This window comes from Ruditapes philippinarum, unplaced genomic scaffold (genome assembly GCF_026571515.1).
Source record: "Ruditapes philippinarum isolate M1 unplaced genomic scaffold, ASM2657151v2 ctg1161_1_1_1_1, whole genome shotgun sequence".
Classification (NCBI taxonomy): Eukaryota; Metazoa; Mollusca; class Bivalvia; order Venerida; family Veneridae; genus Ruditapes; species Ruditapes philippinarum.
The window spans coordinates 198996-222652 of record NW_026860653.1 but is presented as its reverse complement, the minus strand read 5'-3'; the positions used below and the strand labels follow the sequence as shown (position 1 = coordinate 222652).

General features: G+C 31.5%; 1 protein-coding gene across 1 annotated transcript; it reads right to left on the bottom strand.

Moving 5' to 3' along the window:
• Window positions 1-598: 598 nt before the first annotated feature.
• Window positions 599-22110, bottom strand: LOC132712907 (uncharacterized). Its single transcript, XM_060695343.1, has 19 exons — window positions 21768-22110; window positions 18573-18822; window positions 17980-18083; window positions 17393-17547; window positions 16643-16811; window positions 15837-16046; window positions 15053-15279; window positions 14188-14369; window positions 13528-13685; window positions 10050-10196; window positions 8855-9095; window positions 4669-4772; window positions 4084-4238; window positions 3406-3574; window positions 2715-2927; window positions 1789-2000; window positions 1229-1410; window positions 824-975; window positions 599-650 (listed from the first exon to the last, which is right to left on the bottom strand). The coding sequence occupies exons 1-19, from the start codon at window positions 21908-21910 to the stop codon at window positions 608-610; spliced, it is 3216 nt and encodes a 1071-aa protein (XP_060551326.1). The 5' UTR covers window positions 21911-22110; the 3' UTR covers window positions 599-607.
• Between the last annotated feature and the right edge of the window lie 1547 nt (window positions 22111-23657).

Genomic DNA, 23657 nt, shown 5'->3' with positions numbered 1-23657 from the left:
CGGTTTTCATAAAATTTGTAGTATTTTTTATATTAAGTCAACTAAGTGCAAAATATGATTTAAAAATGAATCTGTTATTTTTATCCACCTAGCTTATGGAACGTCGGTGGTTGTTCTACTCATGTGTTCGTTCATGACATAAAGCGGGAAGGGACAATTGATGTATTTATTAACCAATAAATACCTTTAAGGTACTTGAGCGACGGAAAACCCAGCAAAAATAGCTACTGTTTTCATATAACGCATATTCAATTTGCTGTTGTTTTCCTGCTTTTCGAGAGCAACAGTAACTGTAGTCCGTGTTCATTACAAAACAAACAGATAGCTATTTTCATCACGACAGGATAATTCCAAATATTTATTTTGATATTTATAGTTGTATGGAACTGAATAAACAAACAATTTAAAGTCGCCTTTGATAAACAATACCCTACATTCAAGTGGTCAACAGAAATAATGTTCTTGGATAGAAGTTTTATACAAATAGCTTTTATATAAGGTTTGTTTTATTCAATCCATTTTTTTCTTCAAATTTATTCGTATGTCCATGTAATAAAGCATGGTTTGACATTGATGAGTTGTAGCCATTACTAGCGTATTCCATACATCATTCTAGTAGTGGTTTCTTTTCTTCATGGACTGATACAACTCTGAAATAAAAATTTGCATGTCAACATTCTGTAGTTTTACTTACTTTTTGCAAAGTAAAAGTTTCAAAACTTCATGTTCAAATTGCAAAATGCACCATTCTTTAGTACTACATTACCAATTACCAACTTTTATAAAATGGATTAACGTTCCAGTAGATTGTTAATATACTTACAGATGGAAACGTTCAGCGTCTTCAATGGTCTCCGGCAGGTGTCTGTTTACAGTTTCTGGTAATAGTAATGTTAATAAACCCGCAACAAGACTTGCACATCCAAATATAACCATTGGTAGTGCTTCTCCTAAATCGCTGTTTAGTAATTGATTCTGAAAGGAAACAACTAAAATACATAAAGAATTGACTATCAACTAGTAGCACATAGGAATTTGACAGCATAATTAGTAATCAACTATGAAATCAATCAAATTTCAATATAGGTTGCATGTAAGGGCTGTACATTGCCTTTTTTCAATCACGATACATATCACGATATTCTTTTGTTCAAATTCATATGCAAATGAATTGTGAATTTTATCATACATTTAAATCAACATAAAAATCGCGGCAATCTGTACTTACAATATCTGCTATGTACGGTGCCGCCATCGCACCTATGCGTGCTGCACAAGAGCTAGCTCCGATTCCAGCATTCCGTACAGTGGTTGGATAAAGTTCGGCAGAAAATACATAAATGGAAGCGAATGCTCCTGATGCCCCGGTTTTTCCGATCAAAGCAAGGGCTATTGTTGTGCTTTCGGAATCTGTTATATGAATACAGAATAGAGTTCTTTGATTTAAGATGAATCAAATTATGTTTTATATGTATATAATTAAAGTAAACTTAAACATTAAAAAAGGTATGCATCTTGTATATTTGGAATAAAATTTTAACTTACATGGACTTATGTCGTACAAACATACCTTATGAAATATGTATTATGTAATAGAATTTTAAAAATACTTATTTTCTAGGGTAAGGGGCTATTTTTTCACAATAAGATAATGTATTGTTTAGCCTTTATTAACAACTTTTCCTGTTAAATCACGCTCAGGAGAACTTATCATGATTTTAACGTGTTTGTAATATTTGCAGCATCAGAGTATGAAGGAGAATGCGAAAGTTACTAAAACATGTTTACCTTTCGTGATTACAGTAGCAATACAGGCGAGACCACCTACCACCATGAACATGAAATGTAGTTTTTTACGTCCTAGTCGGTTGAAGAGTAAAATACAAAGAACACATGCAGGAAACTCGCAGAGACCCAGCAACAGAAAGTCGAGATAAACATTAATACCAAGGTTGGCCGCGTTTAATGATAACCCATAATATACCATTGCAACAACCATCCTAGAAAAAAATTGTACAGTACAATAAATTCATCATTGTAACTTCATATTCCGTTTGTCAAAATATGTTTCGTCAAAAATCAATTCTCACTGAAATACAGTTATCTTTACAACAAACTGATTTATTCAAGACTTGTTCAACATTTTTGACCACAGTGCGATTATATATTAAACCAGCATCATCAGCGACCCTTGACGAATTTTGGACAAATAATTTGTCAAGACAAGAAAACCTACACCTGATACGATAATTATTACTACTAGACACCAATTGATACAGATTGGTGTCAACAGGGCTTTAAAATATATTCGCAGTTTCCATCACAATGATGACTTAGTTAATCCGTTTCATTTTTTTTTCCGACTAAAATTTGTTGTATAATTATAAATCATGTACGCATCTTGATATTAGTCAACCTTGTAACCAGACCCATCGTCAGATAGGTTTGCGATATGATTTATTCATTTTCTATTTGTGATATTAGGTACTCGATATGGTAAAATGTTTCTGATTTAGAAGATCAATTGAGAGCTATAAAATGCTATGCTCGTAAATGAATATATCCACCGTATTAAGAAGAAATAGTAAGTCACTCTTTAAGATGAAAAATACGGAAACCTCCACTCTCAATCTAATCCTCCTTTGACTGATGTTTTGTTTTAGAGTTACAAAAACTACAGTGTACACAACGGAAATAGTAATGACCAAACTAACCAGTTAAAAAATATGACTAATGTCCGAATTGTCATAACTTTTGACCGAAACAAATGCCAAACTTTTCCAGTTGCTGCCGCCATGTCATTATCGTCCAAAAAACTTCCTTCTCTAAGAGAGACCTTATTCACTTTAGCAGCTTTACGTAACACAACTTCTGCCTCTTTCCGTCTTCCATTCGCCAAAAGCCATCTGGGAGATTCAGGAATCAGCCTGTGAACATTAAATAAAAGTAAACCTCTTTTCAAAGATTCATTTTGTATTTTATTACTAAAATGTAAATATTGCGTGAACTCAGTATTTGGGGTGATAAGTGTATTTTTCAGATTTTTAAAAATGACACCTTAATATATTTTCAAACGTAATGTGACAATCTTTTGTCTCAGCTATACTCGGTGAAGGACATTGTACAGGTTATGTCAATTGAAACCATACAGAAGCAAAAGAAATTATTTAAATATAAGAAAAAGCCATTTCTACTCTAATAAGACAGATAGCGACCCAAGCCCATGGGTATAATCACCGGATATAGATCCTTCTACATTTAGTTCGATCAAACAGTGGTGAGGTGTAAATGATTCAAAACAAATGATTTTACAAAATAGTTAAGGAGGTCCATACTAAAGTTAAGATATCTAAGCGAAAGTGTTTAAATTGAAATTGTAATAACAGAAAGTTAAAATAAAAATACCAATAATAAGACAGGTAGATAACATTTGGTATTGCCAGGTATAGTTGTAACCGTCTCCAGTCACGAACGTAATAAGCCACACCCGCTAAAATAACCTGACCAGTAGCAAAAAACGCATGGATGAGGGTCCCCGCCCACAACCGCATTGATGGTCCAACCATTTCCATTCCTATACACAATATATTTGCATATCTAAAAAATAATAACGATCCTCGCTATTGTTTATAAATCATAATAAAAACTCATATAATATTATCAGTAAGTAAAAACGTGTAGCCTCAATATTATTCTAAAAGAATTAACCATTCATTTAAAGATCCTGTAACTAATTTTTCTATGTTTTCATATCCTAAATATGATGCTCAAATGAAGATTTGTCAATATTGTTAGTTCCAAAAAGCATTATTTGAAAGATATTACCGAATTTATATTTCATTAAATAAAGGGAGGTATTGAAATTTATTTTCTATAAAGTCTAAGCCAAATTTTTCAATAAGAAATGAATGCATATCTTTAAATGATTACATTTATAATGTGTTTAAACATTTGCAGTTATCTTTAACATATTCTTGGATGTTTGAAAATTGTTTTAGATGAATAATAATATACATATATAAAATTTCACTTAAGTGTTGATAGATCCTGAAATACAACATAGGATCTCCATTCACGTCATACCTATGACATATGACGTCAGGAAAATCCCTGAACAAGCAGCTCCCACTAGAAATCGCAAAAAGATGTAAACTTCCAATGATTCGGCCCAGTAAAGTGTCACACTTGAAACTAATATCAATATAAAGGAGATATACAAAGTCTTCTTTCTGCCGATCCTGGAAAATAAAGATAAAACTTCTGTGGTCAATAACGGATATTGTTGTAAACCCCTTTTCTTTATGTAGATAATGTCCCAGTCTCACATAAGAAGCCGATATGTATTCAGTTTATATTGTGAATCTTTGAATAAATTGTAGTGCCATATATTGTTGGTTTTGTACTACACAAGGGATTATATAATAAATACATCTATAGTTCCACAAAGTTTACATTGAACTATCGCCTTTTCATAAAATCGTTTTAATTACTACATTTCAAACAAAATAAAGCAAAAAAGTGTTAAATGTATGAATACAAAAAAAATAGAAGCAATCAATGCTGACAAGACTTTGTACATTTTAGACATTTTCCTTTTTACACGTTTAGTCAAAAATAAAAAAACATTTTTTTTAAAATTAATTCGCGATAAATTTAAAAACTACCGACTTGTCAGATAAGAGTCCAAATACAAATGAGCCAACCATGACTCCGCCAAAGAACATCATCTTGGCCACTGACTGGAGAACCAAATCATCACAAACAAGATCTAGCTGGAAAAAAACAAGCATCATAACTGGAATAAATGCCATGTTTAATTTTGTACAAGAGTCAAAGTTTGACAAAAGGTCCGAAGTTTAAATCTATATACTGATCCCAAGTTAACAAGTAGTACTTAGTTTAAATCTGAACAATGGTTATTATTCAAGTCAAGTCAAGTCAAGTCAAATTTCCTTTATTACACACATTTCATGTTAACATGAATAAATGTGGTTAGTAATAAGTACAATGTTAGTAGAGGCTCTTTAAACAAATGTACAATGTATAATTATATAATTTGAGTGGTAAAATAATTCGTAAAAAGAGTTTTTATTCATATCATTTGCTGAACTGCAGTACGTTCAATTAACGATGTATCAAAACCACAAATTGTTAATTTTCTTAGTAAATATGTTACCACAAAAACCGTGGAGAGTCACGTAATTTAGACACTCTCTAAGGGAATAATTTCGTTTTATATAACCTTTCTTTTTATTTATCGACAAACGATGAGAATGGTTACAAAAAAAGAAATAATAATATAAACAACTGACAAGTGATGTTCAATTATGTACGACATAATATTTTAAACCTTTACAATGACATTTATAGACTCATACTTATAAGCTAAATGAAAAAAGTGTCATACTATTTAGACAAATATTATAACAAACAAACACTTTACTATGGGTAATAAAAGATTAATCTGTGAAATATTCGTGTAATAGTCTTGGAATGTAATGTAAGTAATCACATATGAGGTGAATACTAATTTGATTATCTTAAAATTATTGTTTTAACAAATTTACATAATTTCAAATATTCGCTCTTGTTTTCTGTATTAATTAGTTGTTCTAGTTTGAATGTATTTGCACGTCTGTAATTATAGGGTTTCAAAAATTTCTTTCTTTCATCATTAAGCAAAACACATTCAAATAAGTAATGAAATGCGTCGCCTATTTTATTGTTACAAGAAGTACATGTTCTTTGATTGATTGGTATTCGGGCCCAATTTCCGGTTTCTATTGGTAATCTATGGTTACGTGTACGAAATTTTATCATGTAACGAAGAAAAGGTTTAGGGGTTGATAAAAGGTATTTTTCGAATTTAAATTATTTTTTGAATATTCTGTAGAATGTACTTTTGCTAGAGTTTTGAATAACGGAATACCAATCATTTAGAAAAATATCTTTTAGTTTCTCTGTCTAATTGCTAATTTCAACCACTTCTCGTTTCCAAAATTTTGTGTATCCCATATATTACATAAACCGCAATTTATAAAAATGTGTCTACAGTTTGCAATCCAAGGAAATTTTTTTCTAAAATTATTTTCACTTAAGTTTTTTGAAAGATTATATGTAATATTGTATAATAGAGACGACAATTTCTTTTGATGATTATTTACATCGTGCTTTTTTAATCTAGCCCAAAACATGATTATTCTTTCGTTTATATCAATAGATAGCGGCAGGCAGCCTGTTTCTCCGTACACCATATAATTTGGGGTGGATCTTTTCATATTTAAAATATACTTTAAAAATTTTAATTGGACTCGTTCAATCACTTCTATATTACCATATCCCCATATTTCCGCCCCATAAAGAAGAATAGGTTTTATTGTTTTATTAAAAAGATCTATTTGGATATCAATTGGTAAACTAAGTCGATTTGAGTTTCTTATTAAACTATACATTGCTCTAGTAGCTTGTAATGCTATATGCTTTTTAGTTTTAGTATATGATCCACTTTTACAAAATAAAACTCCTAGATACTTGTACTCCGTTACTACCTCTAATTTTTCGTTGTTCAAGATAAAATTATAGTTTTGTTGTCGTCCTTTAGAGAATATTACGATTTTAGATTTAGATGTATTTACAGTAAGTTTCCATATTTTACAATAATTTTCATACAAATGTAATGATTTTTGAAAATCTTCAACCGATTCAGATAAAATAACAGTGTCATCAGCGTAAAGTAATATAAATATCTTTAAAAAATCACGAATTTCGTCTGCGTTTTGGTCATTTTGTACCGTGATTCCCATAGTGTCATTACTATTTGCAAAATAATCGCTAAGGTCATTCAAAAACATTGAAAAAAGTAGAGGGGACAAATTCTCTCCTTGACGTACGCCTATGTTACTAGGGAAAAAATTTGAAACTTCAAAGTTAACTCTGACACACGATTTAATGTTATCGTACATGTTTTTAATGAGATTTAAACATTTTCCTATTATATTAAGATTAAAGAGCTTTTGCCAAAGACCATTTCTCCAGACTGTATCAAAGGCTTGTTTGAGATCGATAAAAGCACAGAATAATTTATTTTTACTGTTATTAACGTAATTGATTAAATGATGTAATACAAAAATTTGGTCTGTGGTTGAAAACCCCTTCCTAAAACCTGCTTGACTATTATTTATTATATTATTTTCATCTGCATAAGTAGTAAGCCTATTATTTATTATACTGGTAAAAAGTTTTCCCAAACAGCTTAGAAGTGTTATAGGTCTATAATTTTCAGGTTTACTAGCATCACCTTTGTTTTTATATATTGGATTTATTATCCCAATAGTCCACATTTCAGGTATAACACCTTTTTCAAATACTAAATTAAAAAGTTTGAAATACGTATCTTTCATTAAAATATATGAGCATTTTATTTGTTCGTTAACTATTTGGTCTAACCCACATGCTTTATTATTTTTCAACATTTTTACTGCCTTATCAATCTCTTCATATGTTATAGTACAATTGATAGATTCGTTTTGGTTTGATTGCTCATTATTTTCTAGATCAAATGTGTTATTGTCATTAATTGTTCCATCATTTGAAAAATTAACATTTCTGAAAAGTTCATACATTTCATCGATACTTGCTTCCGTTTTGCATTGACTGTTATTATTACGAAGTAAATTCCAATATTTCCTGGGGTCTTTGATTTTTAATTTGCGAAATTTATCAATGTTTCTATTCAAATGTTTATTTTTAAACGAACGCATAGTATTTTTGTATATCTTACTTTTTTCTTTAAGATTATATTTGTTTTCGTCAGTTTTTCTTAATTTATATAAATATTTCGCTCTATGAAAGTTTCTTCTTGCTTTCCTACACTGATATCCAAACCAAGAGCTATTGTTATTTACTACTTTATTGTTGTTTTTAATTTTATAGCCAAATGCTTCCTCAGAAGTTTTAAGAAATAGTTAGGAGATATTTGTAACTAAATCATCTGCATTTTGCTGATTAAAATTGTCGCTATTTTTCAAAATGTCAAGTTTTTCATTTAATTCCTCTATAAGATTTATGTCAAATTTCTGTAAAAAGCTTTCACTTTTCTTATTGTCCCATAATTAAATAGATGGTTCAGTATTATTAACATGTTCAACAATTTCAATTTGGTTTGTATTCAATGTTAAAACAATAGGATTATGTGCATCTGATAAAATGGGACAAAAATCTTTAACAGTAAGATCGAGTACATTTTTAAACAGATTTGAATTACATATAAAATAATCGACGGTACTGGTACCTTTACAAGTAGTACTTCCGGTGTAATCGCCAGAAGTTCGACCATTTAATATATACATATTATTTAATTGTAAAAAGTCAATAAATCTATTACCGTAACTGTTATTATGTTTATCGGTGTTATAACGTTATAGCTTTACATTTTGTGCATTTTGAAATTTACTCATTTCAGTATCAACCCACCTTACACGTCCTTGCTTTGATCCTTACTTCACAATTAGTTCGTACTTTCACAAGTATCACAACACAAACACGTGTAAAGGATATGTGATTTACATGCGCACAGAGGCAGACAGCTCGTGCTTTAATCCGATAAAATGTTATACCTCCACAAATAGTCCATGAAAGGTCCATAATTATTCAATTGGTCCGTGCTTAAATCTTGTAAGGGTCATTTTAAAACATAAATTAGATGCTCTTAATCCATTTAATCAAAAAGGATTTAATCAAGTAGAAAAATTAACATGCTAGTGAAAGGTCTTCCTTACATTATTTTCCTTCAGTGCATGTAAAGCAGGAGTGAGAAAAATCGTTTTAAATTAGTCAAAATTGTGTCTATTTTTACCTCTGTAACAAGAGTTTCTTCAAATTCTGTTTTATCATAAACCCATTTCTCACACTCATACTTATCAGCGTTGATTGGATGACTGTTGTTGTCATAGTTACTAAAATTTCTGGGGAAAATGTGACATTTGTCGTATTTAATATCGTCATCATCTGACTGGGGAATTGTTTTGTTTATTAAAACAGAGTGTCCTTGACTTTGGACGGCATATGTGTCGTTGTCGTAACCTGGTATTGCGCATCTGAAAATGAAACATTACCGAATTCTTTTATAGTTATCTGCATGCTACTGATAAGACATTTACAGAAATAATAATTGTCATATATAAGTGTTTAAGGCAATTTATGATCAACTTGAATTAAATAATGTTATTTTCATAACCTACCGGCCGTTTATTGACGGATTTGTAACATGGAATATCTCTTAGTATGTTATTTAATATACGTGAACATTGCACGAAAAAGTAAAAAAATCTTCTGGACCAAACTATTCCCCTGCTTTTTAGTTTAGGTTTGTTTCACTTTTCAATTAAGTGTTAATTATGACAATTTCTTTCAGTCACAATATCAACAATATTTTTACAATCCGCACACAGGAAATATGTGGAGGATATTCAAGTTTTTTCTAAAAATGCAGAATTTATTTTCATCGAGTGTTATGAAAATAAATATTTCACAAATGGCAGTATCCACGAGTAAAATTTGATAAATTTCATACCGCAAGATGAACATAAATCCTGTTATTATTGGGAAAAAACAACTTGATTTTCAGTTTATTATATACATTTTTCACTTTTTTACCTTACTATTCGAAATACTTTCCATTTGTATTTGTGTCTTTTTAGGCCGGCAAGATATTAGTGAAAATACGGAAAATTATGTTTCACTGCAGAGAAAAATAAATTTTTACAGTGAAAATACGGAAAATTAAAATACGCATTTTATTTCATCCATATTTCATTTATAAGTATTAATAAATGGATTTATTCACTTTAAAATGCCACAGTTTTCGAAATAAGTATCATTTTTATTATGATACAGCGCATGTTATTGTATGTGTAACATTTTGAACCATAGTTATTTTCATGGTAAGAAGTAATAATACTATGAAATAGTACAACACGAAATTTGACAGCTATAACGTTCCATACATTTTTTAAAGGTTAATGATAACAAAAATAGGTTTAAATCCATACCTGTGATGGGGATTTCCTAATACAAAAACCGAAATTAGCATAAATATTCCACAGTTTATAGTCGGCAAGCAAACTAGAAAGTAAAGTACTTTCTGATATGTCCCAAATTCACCAATTTCTGTCAAAACTTCATCAAATTTCATTTTTGTTTTTCACTTTCTTTCATAATTTTTACATAAAATCAGTTGTATTTTTTCATTCAGTAGGTCAAATTTAAAATATTAAAGTATACCTTTATAAATTTGGTTTAAAAGTCGTACTATTTATATTCATCACATTTTTGATATCGTATTGTATATAAAACATACAATATAATCACGCTTGCACATTATCAAATATTACTGTTTAAATATGGGTGATAATTTGATATGCAGCATATAGGAAGTTTGAAAACGAGATAAACTATCCATTACATTTAATAACTTAAACAAATAAACGTTTATCAAGTAAATTAGTTACGGAGACAAATTCAAAATGGTCTAAAATACTTATGACATTTTATTGTGCTCGATTACTGTAAATATGGTAGTAACCTATCAAACCTGAGCAGCCAGAGTACATAATGTCTGGGTTCGATCCAAAAGTTACTTACATTCTTTATAATAAAAGGAATATGGACTTTCATGTGGTTACGTACACATGGCATGTAATAGAATTTTTGGCATGAAATAATTTCTGTATCAATGCAATCACACAAAAAAAACTTGTGCTCTTTTTGAGTACGTCGCTTAGGTTTTCTCTGTTGACCTACAAAGGTTTCGAATCACTAGCCTCATTGTCTTGAGTGATGTCTTTTATGGAACTGCCCGTATAACATGTGTAATGCGAAATATATTCTGGTGTATATTTTATTATGAAATTGAGTTTCTCTCAAGTGTGACGTGCATACATGTACACACATTTAATTTACATGTATATTCACAGAAACTGACGTGCGCATTACTTATTAATTAAAACATTTATTTATTTATTTATTAAGACAACTATTATAACACAAATACAAGATTGTTTTTATATTTATTTCAGAAATAAAAAATAATCACTAAGTTACAGATATACAATGCATTTAAGCACATTACTAGCTATAGATTACCTGAGATTATCACATCACATGATGTTACATATCTTTATTTTGATATAACCATTACCTATTTCTATAAATAGCACAGCCTCAGCGTTTTCGGTGTTTTCTTGTTTTACAATATCATGTAATGATAACATCTTACACTCGTTGTCATTTCGAATACACTTACTTTAAGTTCGTTCAAATCATATTATAAAGCTCGTCACATGCTTGCTTTATGTCACTTTCATGCATAGTGTCTATATAAAATGATAACTCATATAAGATCGGTGTATTTAGAACAATCAAATGTCGACTAAGGTAACAAACCAATGAGTATTTATTGATGCATGTTCATGTTAAAGAGCCAGACATGAAATTTTATTGACATAAACTATACAGCACAGGTATTGTATCAAACAGTTTACATTATACATATAACATAGATTTGTTATACATGTATATGATCTGATAATAGTGAACACAATTTATATTATAATATAGATCTATTTCGTGGAGGATGAATAAGACGTTTTAAAAATTCAGTTTCATACACACACTAAAAATGAAGTAAATATAGTTCAAATAAATTAAGTGTACATGTATATAAATTAAAGCAAAGACTTCCTGTCCGTCTGTCTGTAATGTTATAGGGCAGATAAGTAAATGACTAAAAGCTATGGACGAACTTTGATACAACTTGCTTAACTGTACCTTTATAAATATATATAACACTGTACAATAAAACGGATGGATTCATAAACGCTTGTTGAATTCAAAACGCACCGTGTTCGAGCAACATAAAATCTAGGACATTTTTTGACAAAGCGTATAGGTCACATGCATATATCCAATTCCTCGGTAGAGCCTACTGATTACATAGTAGATCTAAATTTTAGTTTTTTAAGTCATTTTACTAATGTTACATATTTATATAATTTTGACAACAAGTAACATTTTTACAACAATTTATAACATTTATGTTTCCTCCTTTAAATGTCTGTAACATGATGAATTTATAAGATCTCTATCGTGGTTTTCTCTTGTTGCCTTATTGACTGCAATTGAAAAAAAAGAAAATATAAAGAATACATGAAAATGAGGCTTCAAGGAATATGAACTTAAAATATATGTTGCCATACTAAAATCATAATAAATCATATAGAGCTTCCTGTTATTATTTCCATACAATTTGGCATGTATATAAAACTAATTAAATTTTTTAAGATAGTGTGCAAAAGGTAGGTTCATGCATAAAATGGTGATGTTTTAAGGTGACGGTAACTTAATAATAAATACTTTCCAGTGCCGTCAATGCATAGTCTCAAACAAACCGAACCTGCACTGTTTTCATTTTTGTCGTTTTAGGGAGCAATTTAGGGATTCCGTTTTTCTTTACTTTAATGATAATTTAGTCAATGCCTGGACATTAAATGTAAAACGTTTGTTAAATTCGCTTGGTTTACAATATTTGTGGGATCCAAACTTAGTATTAAATAATTCTCAATTAAATAGTATTATACAACGTATTAAAGATCAAAATATGCAAAATTGGTATGCTGAACTGCGTGTATCTAGAAAATTAGAAGTTTATAAAGAAACTAAAACTGATTTTGGTTATGAAAAATATCTTAGTATTATAACAAATGATAAACATAGAAAATCCCTTTCAAGATTTAGATGTTCGGCTCATAGATTAGCTATAGAGGAAGGTCGCTTCAGAAATATAGATAGAAACAATAGATTATGTGTGAAATGTAATATGAAAGTGGTTGAAAATGAGTATCATCTGTTATTGATATGTCCATATTATTCTGATTTAAGAGCACTTTATTTACCAAGATACTATTATACTTGGCCAAATATAAACAAATTTAAAAGTATAATGACTGCTTCTTCTAAAAACGTTATTATAAAATTAGCTAAATATATTCACTTATCATTTGAAAAAAGAAATACTGTCTAGTTTTCTGTTAATATTTTTTTCTTTAATATTAAACAATATTAAACAATATTAATTTGAAAATCAATGTTGTTCTTTGTGTTTCACTGTTATTTGCCTGTAATTATATAGCTATGTTAAATCCATCACCATACTTTTCTGTACTTAAATATTATGTATGTTTTGTACATGTATTTATTACAAAATTTGTAATTGTATATGCAATGTTTTATGTTAAATTATAAACAGCCATTCATATAACTTGGCGATGAACGTGTAAAATGTTTATGCCAATAAACTATTTGACTTGACTTGACTTGCTAAAACTCGCATTGAGCCGACTACACTTGAGTGATTCCCTTTGCATAAATTTACATTCTTGTATAAATTTTATCTACAATGTATTTAATAATAATTACATGTATTTTATAGAGTTTATATCATGTATATTCGTCCCTACTTAACTTACTTACATGCAACTTGGAAAGTTTTCAGCATCATCTATTGTTTCCGGTAGACGTGTATGGGCTGTTTCCGGTAGTCGTAAAGATAGAATGCCAGCAGAAAGACTGAGTGACCCAAATATAACCAATGGCAACGCACGCCCCAAATCACCTTTTATTACAGTATTCTGCAATCATATAAATGTTATTCTTTTTCAGTTCTCGCCTAGTTTGATATAGGATGTCACAACATAAATAATTTATATTTAGCATACAAATAACTTCAGACAAAATAATTTGTTAAATCTAAAGTGATGCCACGATCTGACGGTCTGGTTGCGGAAACCTGATATTGTGAACATTTTCCGTAAATCTTGTAGGTGTAACTTTCTTTATAATTTGGATGCAATTTAAATGTGACCGTCCGTAGGGCCATGTTTTGGCTTCCATATGCATATACGCCTTATAAAAATAAGAAAAGAGTATTGAGTTCACCAGCGAGTGTATCGGGGTAAGATTTTTATCAATACTCAATTTAAGTGTATATTCAAATAGCTAAAACAAGTATTTGCGAATTGAAGAAATTGTTTACGCCCAGCCTGTTTAACGTCAGCTCGTTGACATCATCAAGAATCAGTCTTTAAAACAGCATAATTTTTAAAAAAAGTTTATCCTTGAAGATTTACGTACCAACCCAGCTATGTAAGGAGCACATATAACACCAAACCGTGACAAACATGAACTGGTTCCTATCCCAGAATTCCTCACTACAGTAGGATATAGTTCCGCGGAGAAAACGTAAATCACTGTAAAAGTACCTGACACACACATTTTGCCGATCATTGCCAGTGCAATGGTGGCTGCCTCTAATTCTGTTACAAAAAGATGAAGGAATACATATTTAAATTGATATTTATTTTTACTATACAACACGTCAACTAGTAAATTAAAGACATTTGTGCTTATTGTTTGTTTTCGTGTATTTTTTGTTTTCGTGTTGCTTTCAAGTGTGTTATTTGGCCTTAATGTTCATTATTGTATTTTGTAATGTTACGGTTGAGTGCACATCTACTTTCATAACTACAAGAGCAACCTCTGACGGAGTAGAGATTTGTTACGTTCGCTTGTTGAGGTCGCAAGTTCGAAACCCAGCCACTGCGGGATCATTTCTGAAGCAGTTGCATATTTCTGTCACGAACTATAAACATTTGTTTGACCTTTCTTTGTTTTAAATTACGATAATTCCAATTTCAATTTTTGCATTCCAAATAGACATAGGCTATCAACGCATTTACTGCAATGTTCTGGAAAAACATATTTTGATCTGAACAGAATATACAATAACTGTTACCTGAAGCGAGCTACCAGGCTCATATGGAAGATTTCGGCCATTTTAATTTTTTAGGAGTATAACATTAAAAAAATAGTATGGTTGTTAGCCTATATTCATGAAACTTAGAAAGCGCCAATTGTGTTGTTTCTATGACAAAGTTACGCTGGTTTATTGAATTAACTTTTTAACATATCATATTACAAATTTTGTTTGGTATCTTACTTTCTCCTCCGTATATCCTTGTAAAGAGAGTTGCAATACACGACAATCCACCCATAAAATAAAATCCAAGAAGGAGTCTTTTTCTTCCCAGACGGTCGAAGAAGTACAAGCAAATGATATAAGCGGGAAATTCCGACAATCCCTGTAGCAGAAAATTGAGGTAGAAATCTCCACCGAGGTTGCCGGTATTGAGCGAAAGTCCATAATATACTGTTGCTATCACTACCCTTGTAAATAAAAATATAAAAAAAGATTACGTTTATGTGTGTTTATGTGCTGTTTTATCATATTAAGTCACCTTGACACTAGAAGCACGGCGAGTTTCAGGCTTTGGTGCTGGAATTAAACCTCATATACTCCTTTAGGGGTTATACCTAGCAAGGTTGGCCATCTGAATATAAAATTGGCTATCCGAAAACTAGTTACTAGTAGATAAAAACATGCCCAGTATACAGGCAGAGCTTTGACTTACAGAGGTGTGCGGTAAGTCACTGATTTAACCCAGTCGGCTGTTGTGACCGAATAGCAATAGCAATGTTATAGCACTTCAGTGTTAAATTAAAACACTGCCCACAAAGTCTTATAACAGAAGCAAATTACAAAAATAAATTTAAAATATCAGTACATAAAGTCAAGTATCCTTCAATAAATAAGAAATTCTTCAGTTGGTATAAAAACGTTAAGTGATTTCTCAAACTTTTTATGTTCTACTTTCGTTTTAGAACAAACATGTAGCCTACAATGTATACAAGAAAATATATGTTATAAAAGTTTAATGTCTCACCAATTGTAAAATATTATCAAAGTTCTGATAGCTAATTTTCTTGACCGGAATAAATGCCATATTCGTTCCGTGTCATTACCCGGGTCACACTGATCTAGGAAATCATCAGGGAGAGTCACTTTATTCACTTTAGCTGCTTTACGTAAAATCTTTTCAGCATCCTCTGCCCTTCCTTGAGACAAAAGCCATCTTGACGATTCAAGTAACAACCTGGAAAATTGGGGCTAGTTTTAAAATCAGCGCTTATGCAAATAATGTAAATACAAAGTTATAAACCACAGACATTTGTCATGTAAATAACGATAAAATAATCGAAAAATAATTTCAGCACCCGTTAATTAATTATAGATAAAAAGATTCTTTATTTTACCATTACTGGCAAGACAAAGGAGCCGAATGTATGTGAGACAAAACGGAACTATTTGCAAAGGGGCTTTACTCCAAAGCTGGTTTCTAATTGTTTGTAGAGTAAATGCCAGGTAGCATAAGCAAATTGAAACGTGTTATGGTACATATCCTCATTAGATATAACAAAAATTGTGAGTTATCGTCAAAAAGCTTTCAAAATAATAACAATATCAATAATCTTATTTATTGCCTTGCGTCTTGCAATTATCGTTTCCAAAAAAACACGATGACGAACAAGTTGATCTGACTTTGTTGATGTACCAACATTTATTGATCTATTCAGAATGTAAGAACTTCGTAAGTTTAAATTGCCTTTACTTCTGAAAGATACACAAAGACCTTCTGAAAATCCATTTTTTTTAAAAACAAAACCACCTATAGAAAACAATCTTCCCTACCAGTAATATGGCAGATATAAAGCTATGGGAACTGCCATTATAATCTGAAGTGTCCTCCAATCCCTAACCAGATAAGCCACGCCTGATAATATAATTAGTCCAATGGCAAACCATACCTGCCAGAATACTCCCGCCCACAATCGTTTATTCGGTCCAACCATTTCCATTGCTTTTAAGTATATTTTAATACATGCATGAGTAAAATACGCTTTTGAAAATAGTGTATTAAATGTTTTAAGAAATAATAAATATTTTCAATTGTTATAATTTCCATAATTCCACGCTTTTGAAAAAAAATGTACCGAACTTTATTTTTTTAATAGTGATAATTTCCACGCTTTTAAAAACAGTATTTTCAAGAAATAATTAATATTTACAATCGTTACAATTTCAATAAATCGAAGCTTTGTATGGCCAGTGTCAATTTTGTTCAAATGTCGTTTTCTAAAAAAATATTATACTATGTATTTTTAACATCATTTTTTCTGGCTGACACATTACAGAATATTTGCTTCATGAATTAAAAGATCTAAACTCTCAAGGGAGAGAATCACGCTGTTCGTTACCCAAACAGACAAGATGGCGGATGCAGCCAAAAAGTAAGTTTTTCCTTTTCTTTCCGAAATTCGTGATGTTTTTGTGTAAAGGTACATATAATAACCGTCTCCACAATTTTCCTAGCACACAGGATTTTATTTCATGATGTTTCGTCCCGTACTTTATCTGAAATGCGCGTTACCATATTCTTACCTATGACGAAGCCGACAAGGAAGATACCAGCACATCCAGCTCCGGTAAAAAACCTGACTACCAAATATTCAGCGAAGTTGTCCACCCAGTATAACACGATGGTGGAGACGAGAAGAAGTTGTATAGAAAGGTAGAATGCCAATATTCTTCCACGTCTGTCAGATAAATTCAAACATGTTTTTACATTAAAAAGTTAAAAAAATATTCTAACTCAACATTTGATATATCAATTAATCGGTGCAATATGCACACAAAATAAATTGACAAGGGGTATTAATTGGTGCGAAAAAATGGTTGAATGTCTCTTTTATTAATCTTGGCATGTCATGGTAGCTGACACAGGTACTCCATGCTTTCATTATACAAAAATATACCACGTTAAGGCTTCTACTATATTTAGACCAAAGGCTGTTTGTATTCACCTTCACTTCTGGTTAATATATGAGCTATTTACCATTCTTTCGGTATTTTCCGAGCAGGTTTTTCTGCATTAAAAGGAAACTTGAAGAATTTACATAGCAAATATTAATGTTTCCTGGACGAATAACCTTGAGAAAGAATACTTTAAGTTTAATTATAAAACAAACCTGTCAGAAAGCATCCCAAAGATAAAATCCCCGAACAGAACTCCAATGAAGAAAGTCACTTTAGCTATAGACTGCAGATATTCCTTATCACACACCACTGACATCTAAAATACAATGTGAACATTATTCCAGAGGGAGCAAAAATGGTGTTTTCAGATAGCTTTTTAAACTAAGCAAAATAGTTATAGTTGTTAGTCTCTGTTCTTTAGCTATCGGGTACTGAGGGAATCAGAGATCGAAATAGTATTACTTATAATCATATATAAATTTGTTCTTCATAATAAAAAATGCTCAATCATTTCTTAATTATAGACTAGAACTTAACGGGAATTTTATTTCGTATTAACTTATGGAATGTATTATCTCTTAACTTTGCATATATCGACGTCTGTCAAAATCTATTTGAATGCCCTACACATAAAGGTAGCAGATATAATAAAATAGCTTGCCAAATAATTCTTAGAATTTATGTTTCTTTTAGAATAAAGAAAATGATATTGTTGAATAAAGAAAAATATATTAATACTTAGAAAATGCAGTAATACTTAGAAAATGCAGTAATAATTTGAAAATAGTATGCTTTTTAACATTACCTCGGTCACAACATTTTCATGAAAGACTGTCCTATCGTACACCCATTTGTCGCATTTATGTGTAGAAGCGTTGATAGGTCGACTGTAGTTATCATATATGTAACTTGAGTTCGGCGAGAACGGGTACAAGTAACACTCGTTGTATTTAAAGTTATCATCATCCGGGGGCGGGATTGTCATGTTTATTATAACAGCATGGTCTTGGTTTTGTACAGTATATGTGTCATTATCAAATCCTGGAATAGCACATCTGGAAAAAGAAGATATTTTCTTTCTGTGGAAGCTAACATTGAAACTCTTGGCCGTTGTCATATTTTAAAACAGAGACATAGTTATCTATATTTCTGTTTAAAACATTTTGGTTCTCATCTAATTAATCTAAAAAAAAAACGCAACTATAGTGAATTTGGTATTACAAATGCATATTATTTAAACATCATATAAGTGTCATTATAATTTATTAAAAAATGAATAATATATATATATATATATATATATATATATATATATATATATATATATATATATATATATATAACAGAAATTGATATAACCGAGCCAGACGGGTAATATACACACTAAATTTCCCCGTTGGATACCCCACGTTGTAAACGACATGCGCTGAAGTGATGCGCGTACGGTTCGACTTTAAGCGGTGTAAATTCCGATTTACAAGCACTTTTTAACTGTCAAATGATAAATACTTACCAAAGTGGAGTAATGATACATATTCTCATCAGTATTGAAAACAAATATGACCTTGATATTAATTACAAAAAAGCGCGTTCAATAGACTACTCCTTTTCTCTTGTTACCATTCGTTAGGTACAGGAAAAAATACGTCATGTATTTATGTGACGTCATGTTGTGATGAAGGGGTACCTTAAGGGAACCTTATTTCGACGTTTCATTTGAAACAGCAATGATTTGTTAAAAAAAATCGTCTAAACTCGACAGGGGAAGGGTAATAAAATTATTATTTTGGTTTTGGAGTGATATATGTGGATATATTACCTGCCAAGATAAAATATCACCCTCGCCTGACGGCTCGGGTGATATAAAATCTTAGCAGGTAATATATCCACATATACCACTCCAAAACCAAAATAACATATAATATATATATATATATATATATATATATATATATATATATATATATATATATATATATATATATATATATATATATTATATGTTATTTTGGTTTTGGAGTGGTATATGTGGATATATAAATAATATATATATATATATATATATATATATATATATATATATATATATATATATATATATATATATATATATATTATATATATATATATCTAAAATGATACCAAAACTTAATATTTAATACGATTTTGAGTTTAAAGCTTTTCATGTTAGCTCATTTTGCATAATTAAAATGACAATTCTGTATAAAACGAAGGGAGCAAATGATCTGATATTCCGAACACAAGTAATTGATATAGACTTATATAAAGTGATATACAAAGAAAGAATATAATCAGTCCCGTCATGTAAAAAAAAGCTCATTAGAGTCCCTTTAATATAATTATTTAGTAATGTTATATACTATTTCTTGTTCTTAGTTCAGTCTGTTGATATATAACTATTAAAAATATTCTTACTAGACAATGATATTATTTTAAAGTTTCTAAAGCATTGAATGATATTCATTTTCAATTACATTTTGGTTCCACAAATTACTCAATCGGTTTGCATTTTAACGACAGTTTTCAGTAGCACATCGTGTAACGCAGGAATGTGAATACTCGTATAACGCAAAAGTACAGCCGACTTTGAGCAAATAAATGGCGGAAACTAGTGACACGCAATCGCAACTACTCGGCCCTTTCCGCCAGTGTTCGGATAGGTTATTATAGATAATAGCTGAGGCAGTTCCGAATGTAGTAGACTGTTTGAAACTGGTACACATGAAATTTTGCTTGGCCAGAGTTTCTAACTATCATGTAGTATTTGCTTTATTTAGCCATATGTTTCCTTTGCATATCTTGACTAATTTCTTGAGTAAAAGTGCTCATATAAAGACACAAAAATATTCAAGTATCTGAACTGGGATTCGAACCCCTGAACTGACACTTCATAAGCGAACATTTTACCACTGCACCACAGGCTTTCAATATAACTACCGGAAAAAAGCAGGTATAAAATGATGCAAATCATATAACAATCCATTTAAAGAATGTGATGTGAAATACAATTATGTAGAATTTATATGTGTTGACAATGTATGTGATATCAATCCATTTAAATTTCATTCGTTGGCTAGGAATTATTTAAATTATATAAAATTGTTTCCGTAAAAACTTAAAAAATACTCATGTGCTGAATTTTTTTTCTTAATAATCATTTTGCATTTTTTAGCATTATTTAAGCATATATCAGCTTCAGCGACGTTTTTGTTCATCTCAATCAGCTTGTCTTAGGTATGTGATACTACGACGAACGCAAAACAGTAGGTAGGTTGTCATGTTCACAAATGATCTTGAAAAGGAAACACTTTTCTGCCTATACTTTATTGAGATTTTTAAATAAAATGTGCGTTAATTTATTCCTTTCAATTTGATATACTATGAAATAAATTAGTTAATTTACTTACAGTGGTGCTCGTTTCGGTCATAGATCTGCACAACCAAGCGTTAAATTACTATTGCACAATTCCTTCTAGCGCTACAATCATGACGTTCAAATCCAGCCAAATATTTTCTAAGAACGGCATTTTATTTTTACTGGTATTAATATAGTTTTCCAACTTAAACTCGTTTTTTAAAATTACAATAATCAACCACTTTAAAAATGTAGGCTATTCATTTTTGACAATAGATATATATCATGTCAAGGCCAAACTGATATGATTAACAACATGGGTCTCGATGTTTGTACATGTAATTATCATTACAGTACAGAAAGAGAGAAATAATGTTAAATAATACAATCATACTAGGACCTATAACAATACTAATACCACAGAGTTGATGCTGTTATATGGTCTGTATGCCCCGGCCATTCCCATTTCCGCCCGGTATATCTCCCTCAGAAACAAAAGGGAATTATAAATTCTTAAAATCAGGAAACAAGACAATTTATTTACGTTTCTGAAGTAATAATTAACGTTTATATTTATTACGTAACGTACCTGTATACGTATGTATTAGTAATATATATAATTACCTGTGATCTGGATTTCCTAGCAGGAATACGTTGTTCATCATAAAAACCCCTGCGTTAATGGCAGGAAGACCCACGAGGAAGTAGACCCTTTTCTGGTAGGAGCCAAACTCTCCTAATAATACCAATATTTCATCAAACGTCATATTTGCTAGCTAGTCAGTCACTGGTTTAAATTTTTTTTTTGAAATCCACATTTATATATAGAGATCTAATCAGCAGTAGATTTATTTGATATACGTGATATATCGTATTTTGCTGATGACCTCGTTATAATATGTGTGTTACAATAGTTTATTATTGCCGCGTGATCCTTGCTGGAATCTAAATTTGACAAGTTTATCGCATTAGAAGATTAGATTTAGCACTGGTTTTGGGATAGTTTTGAACTATGATCTTCATGTGAGTTACCCATGATTAGATTAGTACTAAGTTTCGGTTTCGATTTACCATCCTGGCATGATTTGTCATTTCACAGAAACAAACAATATTTCATCACATTCATGTGTCGCTTTTGAAACACCATAAAAAGGTATTGACGGCTTTGCGTTATATTTTGACGCTACGTCATTTGCGTTAAACAAGGTGGTTCATGCATGTGACTTTTTGGATATCTTAGTCACTCATTTTCACTGGAATCAAGTTCGATTTTTACCGATATCTTTGTTGTTCCGGAGATAAGCGGAGGGTACCGGGAATTCTAAACTTTATGACATTGTTTTATCTTTAAATAATTTTGTAGATTTTTCCTAAAATCGAAATTTGATTTCCGACATTTCAATAGATAGTACTGTATGGTATCGTAAAGAATTTAAAATATCATAGTTTCAGACTGGGTTATCTTTTGTCCCAGTTTCAGACAATTATAGCTCATAATGCATGCACTAAACACAATCAATTTCTCTATAGAGATACGCTTAAGCTACAGTCTCACTGACATCCCGGCAGAGCCCCGGTAGACGTCTGGGGTGATCCGGGAACGACACAGGTACATCCGTAACTCTGTCGGCAACGTCCGGGATGACCCGGGAACATCCGGCATTTGACCCCGGATGGAATATCACCGGGATGGTCCGGGATGATCCGGGAAGTAAAGCTTTGTCGGCTTCATCCTTAGCTCTGCCGGGAACGACCGGGGTTACACCGGGGAAGCACCGTAGCTCTGCGGCACAAACCGGGGATGATCCGGGGTATGATATAGCCGGTATACATGTAGCTACGGTAGAGCCCCGGTGAATGCTGGCAGAGCCCGATGAATGCCGGCAGAGCCCCGGGGGATGCCGGCAGAGTCCCGGCGGATGACGATGGAGCTACGGTTGATCCCGGTAGAGCCCCGCCAAAGTCCGGTTCATTTCAAAAGAATCACGACAAGTTACGATGATTGCATTGTTTGTATTAAAACCCTTCCCATTTCCCTTCTATCCAGTCTTGCATAAGGATTTTTCAGAAAATCATCATGAATTACTGTTTTGGAATAATAGATATTATATTAAATATATATCAATGTAATCATTTTCGCGCGTTTCAATCCACCGGGGTTCCACCGGGGCTTTGCCTGGATCGTCCAGGGCTCTGCCTGGATCGGCCGGGGCTCTGCTTGTGTCAACCGGGGCTCTTCCGGCGTCATCCGGGAACGACCAGGGAAGCACTGGCATGAACCGTAGCTTCACCATGGCTGCCTGGATGGTCCGGAGCGCATCCTGGAATTACCGTAGTGCTGCCGGGGTTCACCGTAGGGAACGTGTTACAGTATCGCGTTTTTCGGTTACAGTATAGAATTTTCAAGATGGAGGATTATTTATGAGAAGAGAGGTAGGTGATTTTTATTCCGGTCCATACTACAAGTAGTTCAGTTTCTAAAAGATGTGTTTGTGCTTTGCTTGTAAGGAACAG

Coding starts and splice junctions, on each gene's coding strand:
- LOC132712907 (XM_060695343.1), bottom strand. CDS start 21,910: ATGACGTTTGATGAAATATTGGTATTATTAGGAGAGTTTGGCTCCTAC. Junction 3,575..4,083: donor CCTGACGTCATATGTCATAG/GTATGACGTGAA, acceptor TATTGTGTATAG/GAATGGAAATGGTTGGACCA. Junction 651..823: donor GACGCTGAACGTTTCCATCT/GTAAGTATATTA, acceptor TTTTTATTTCAG/AGTTGTATCAGTCCATGAAG.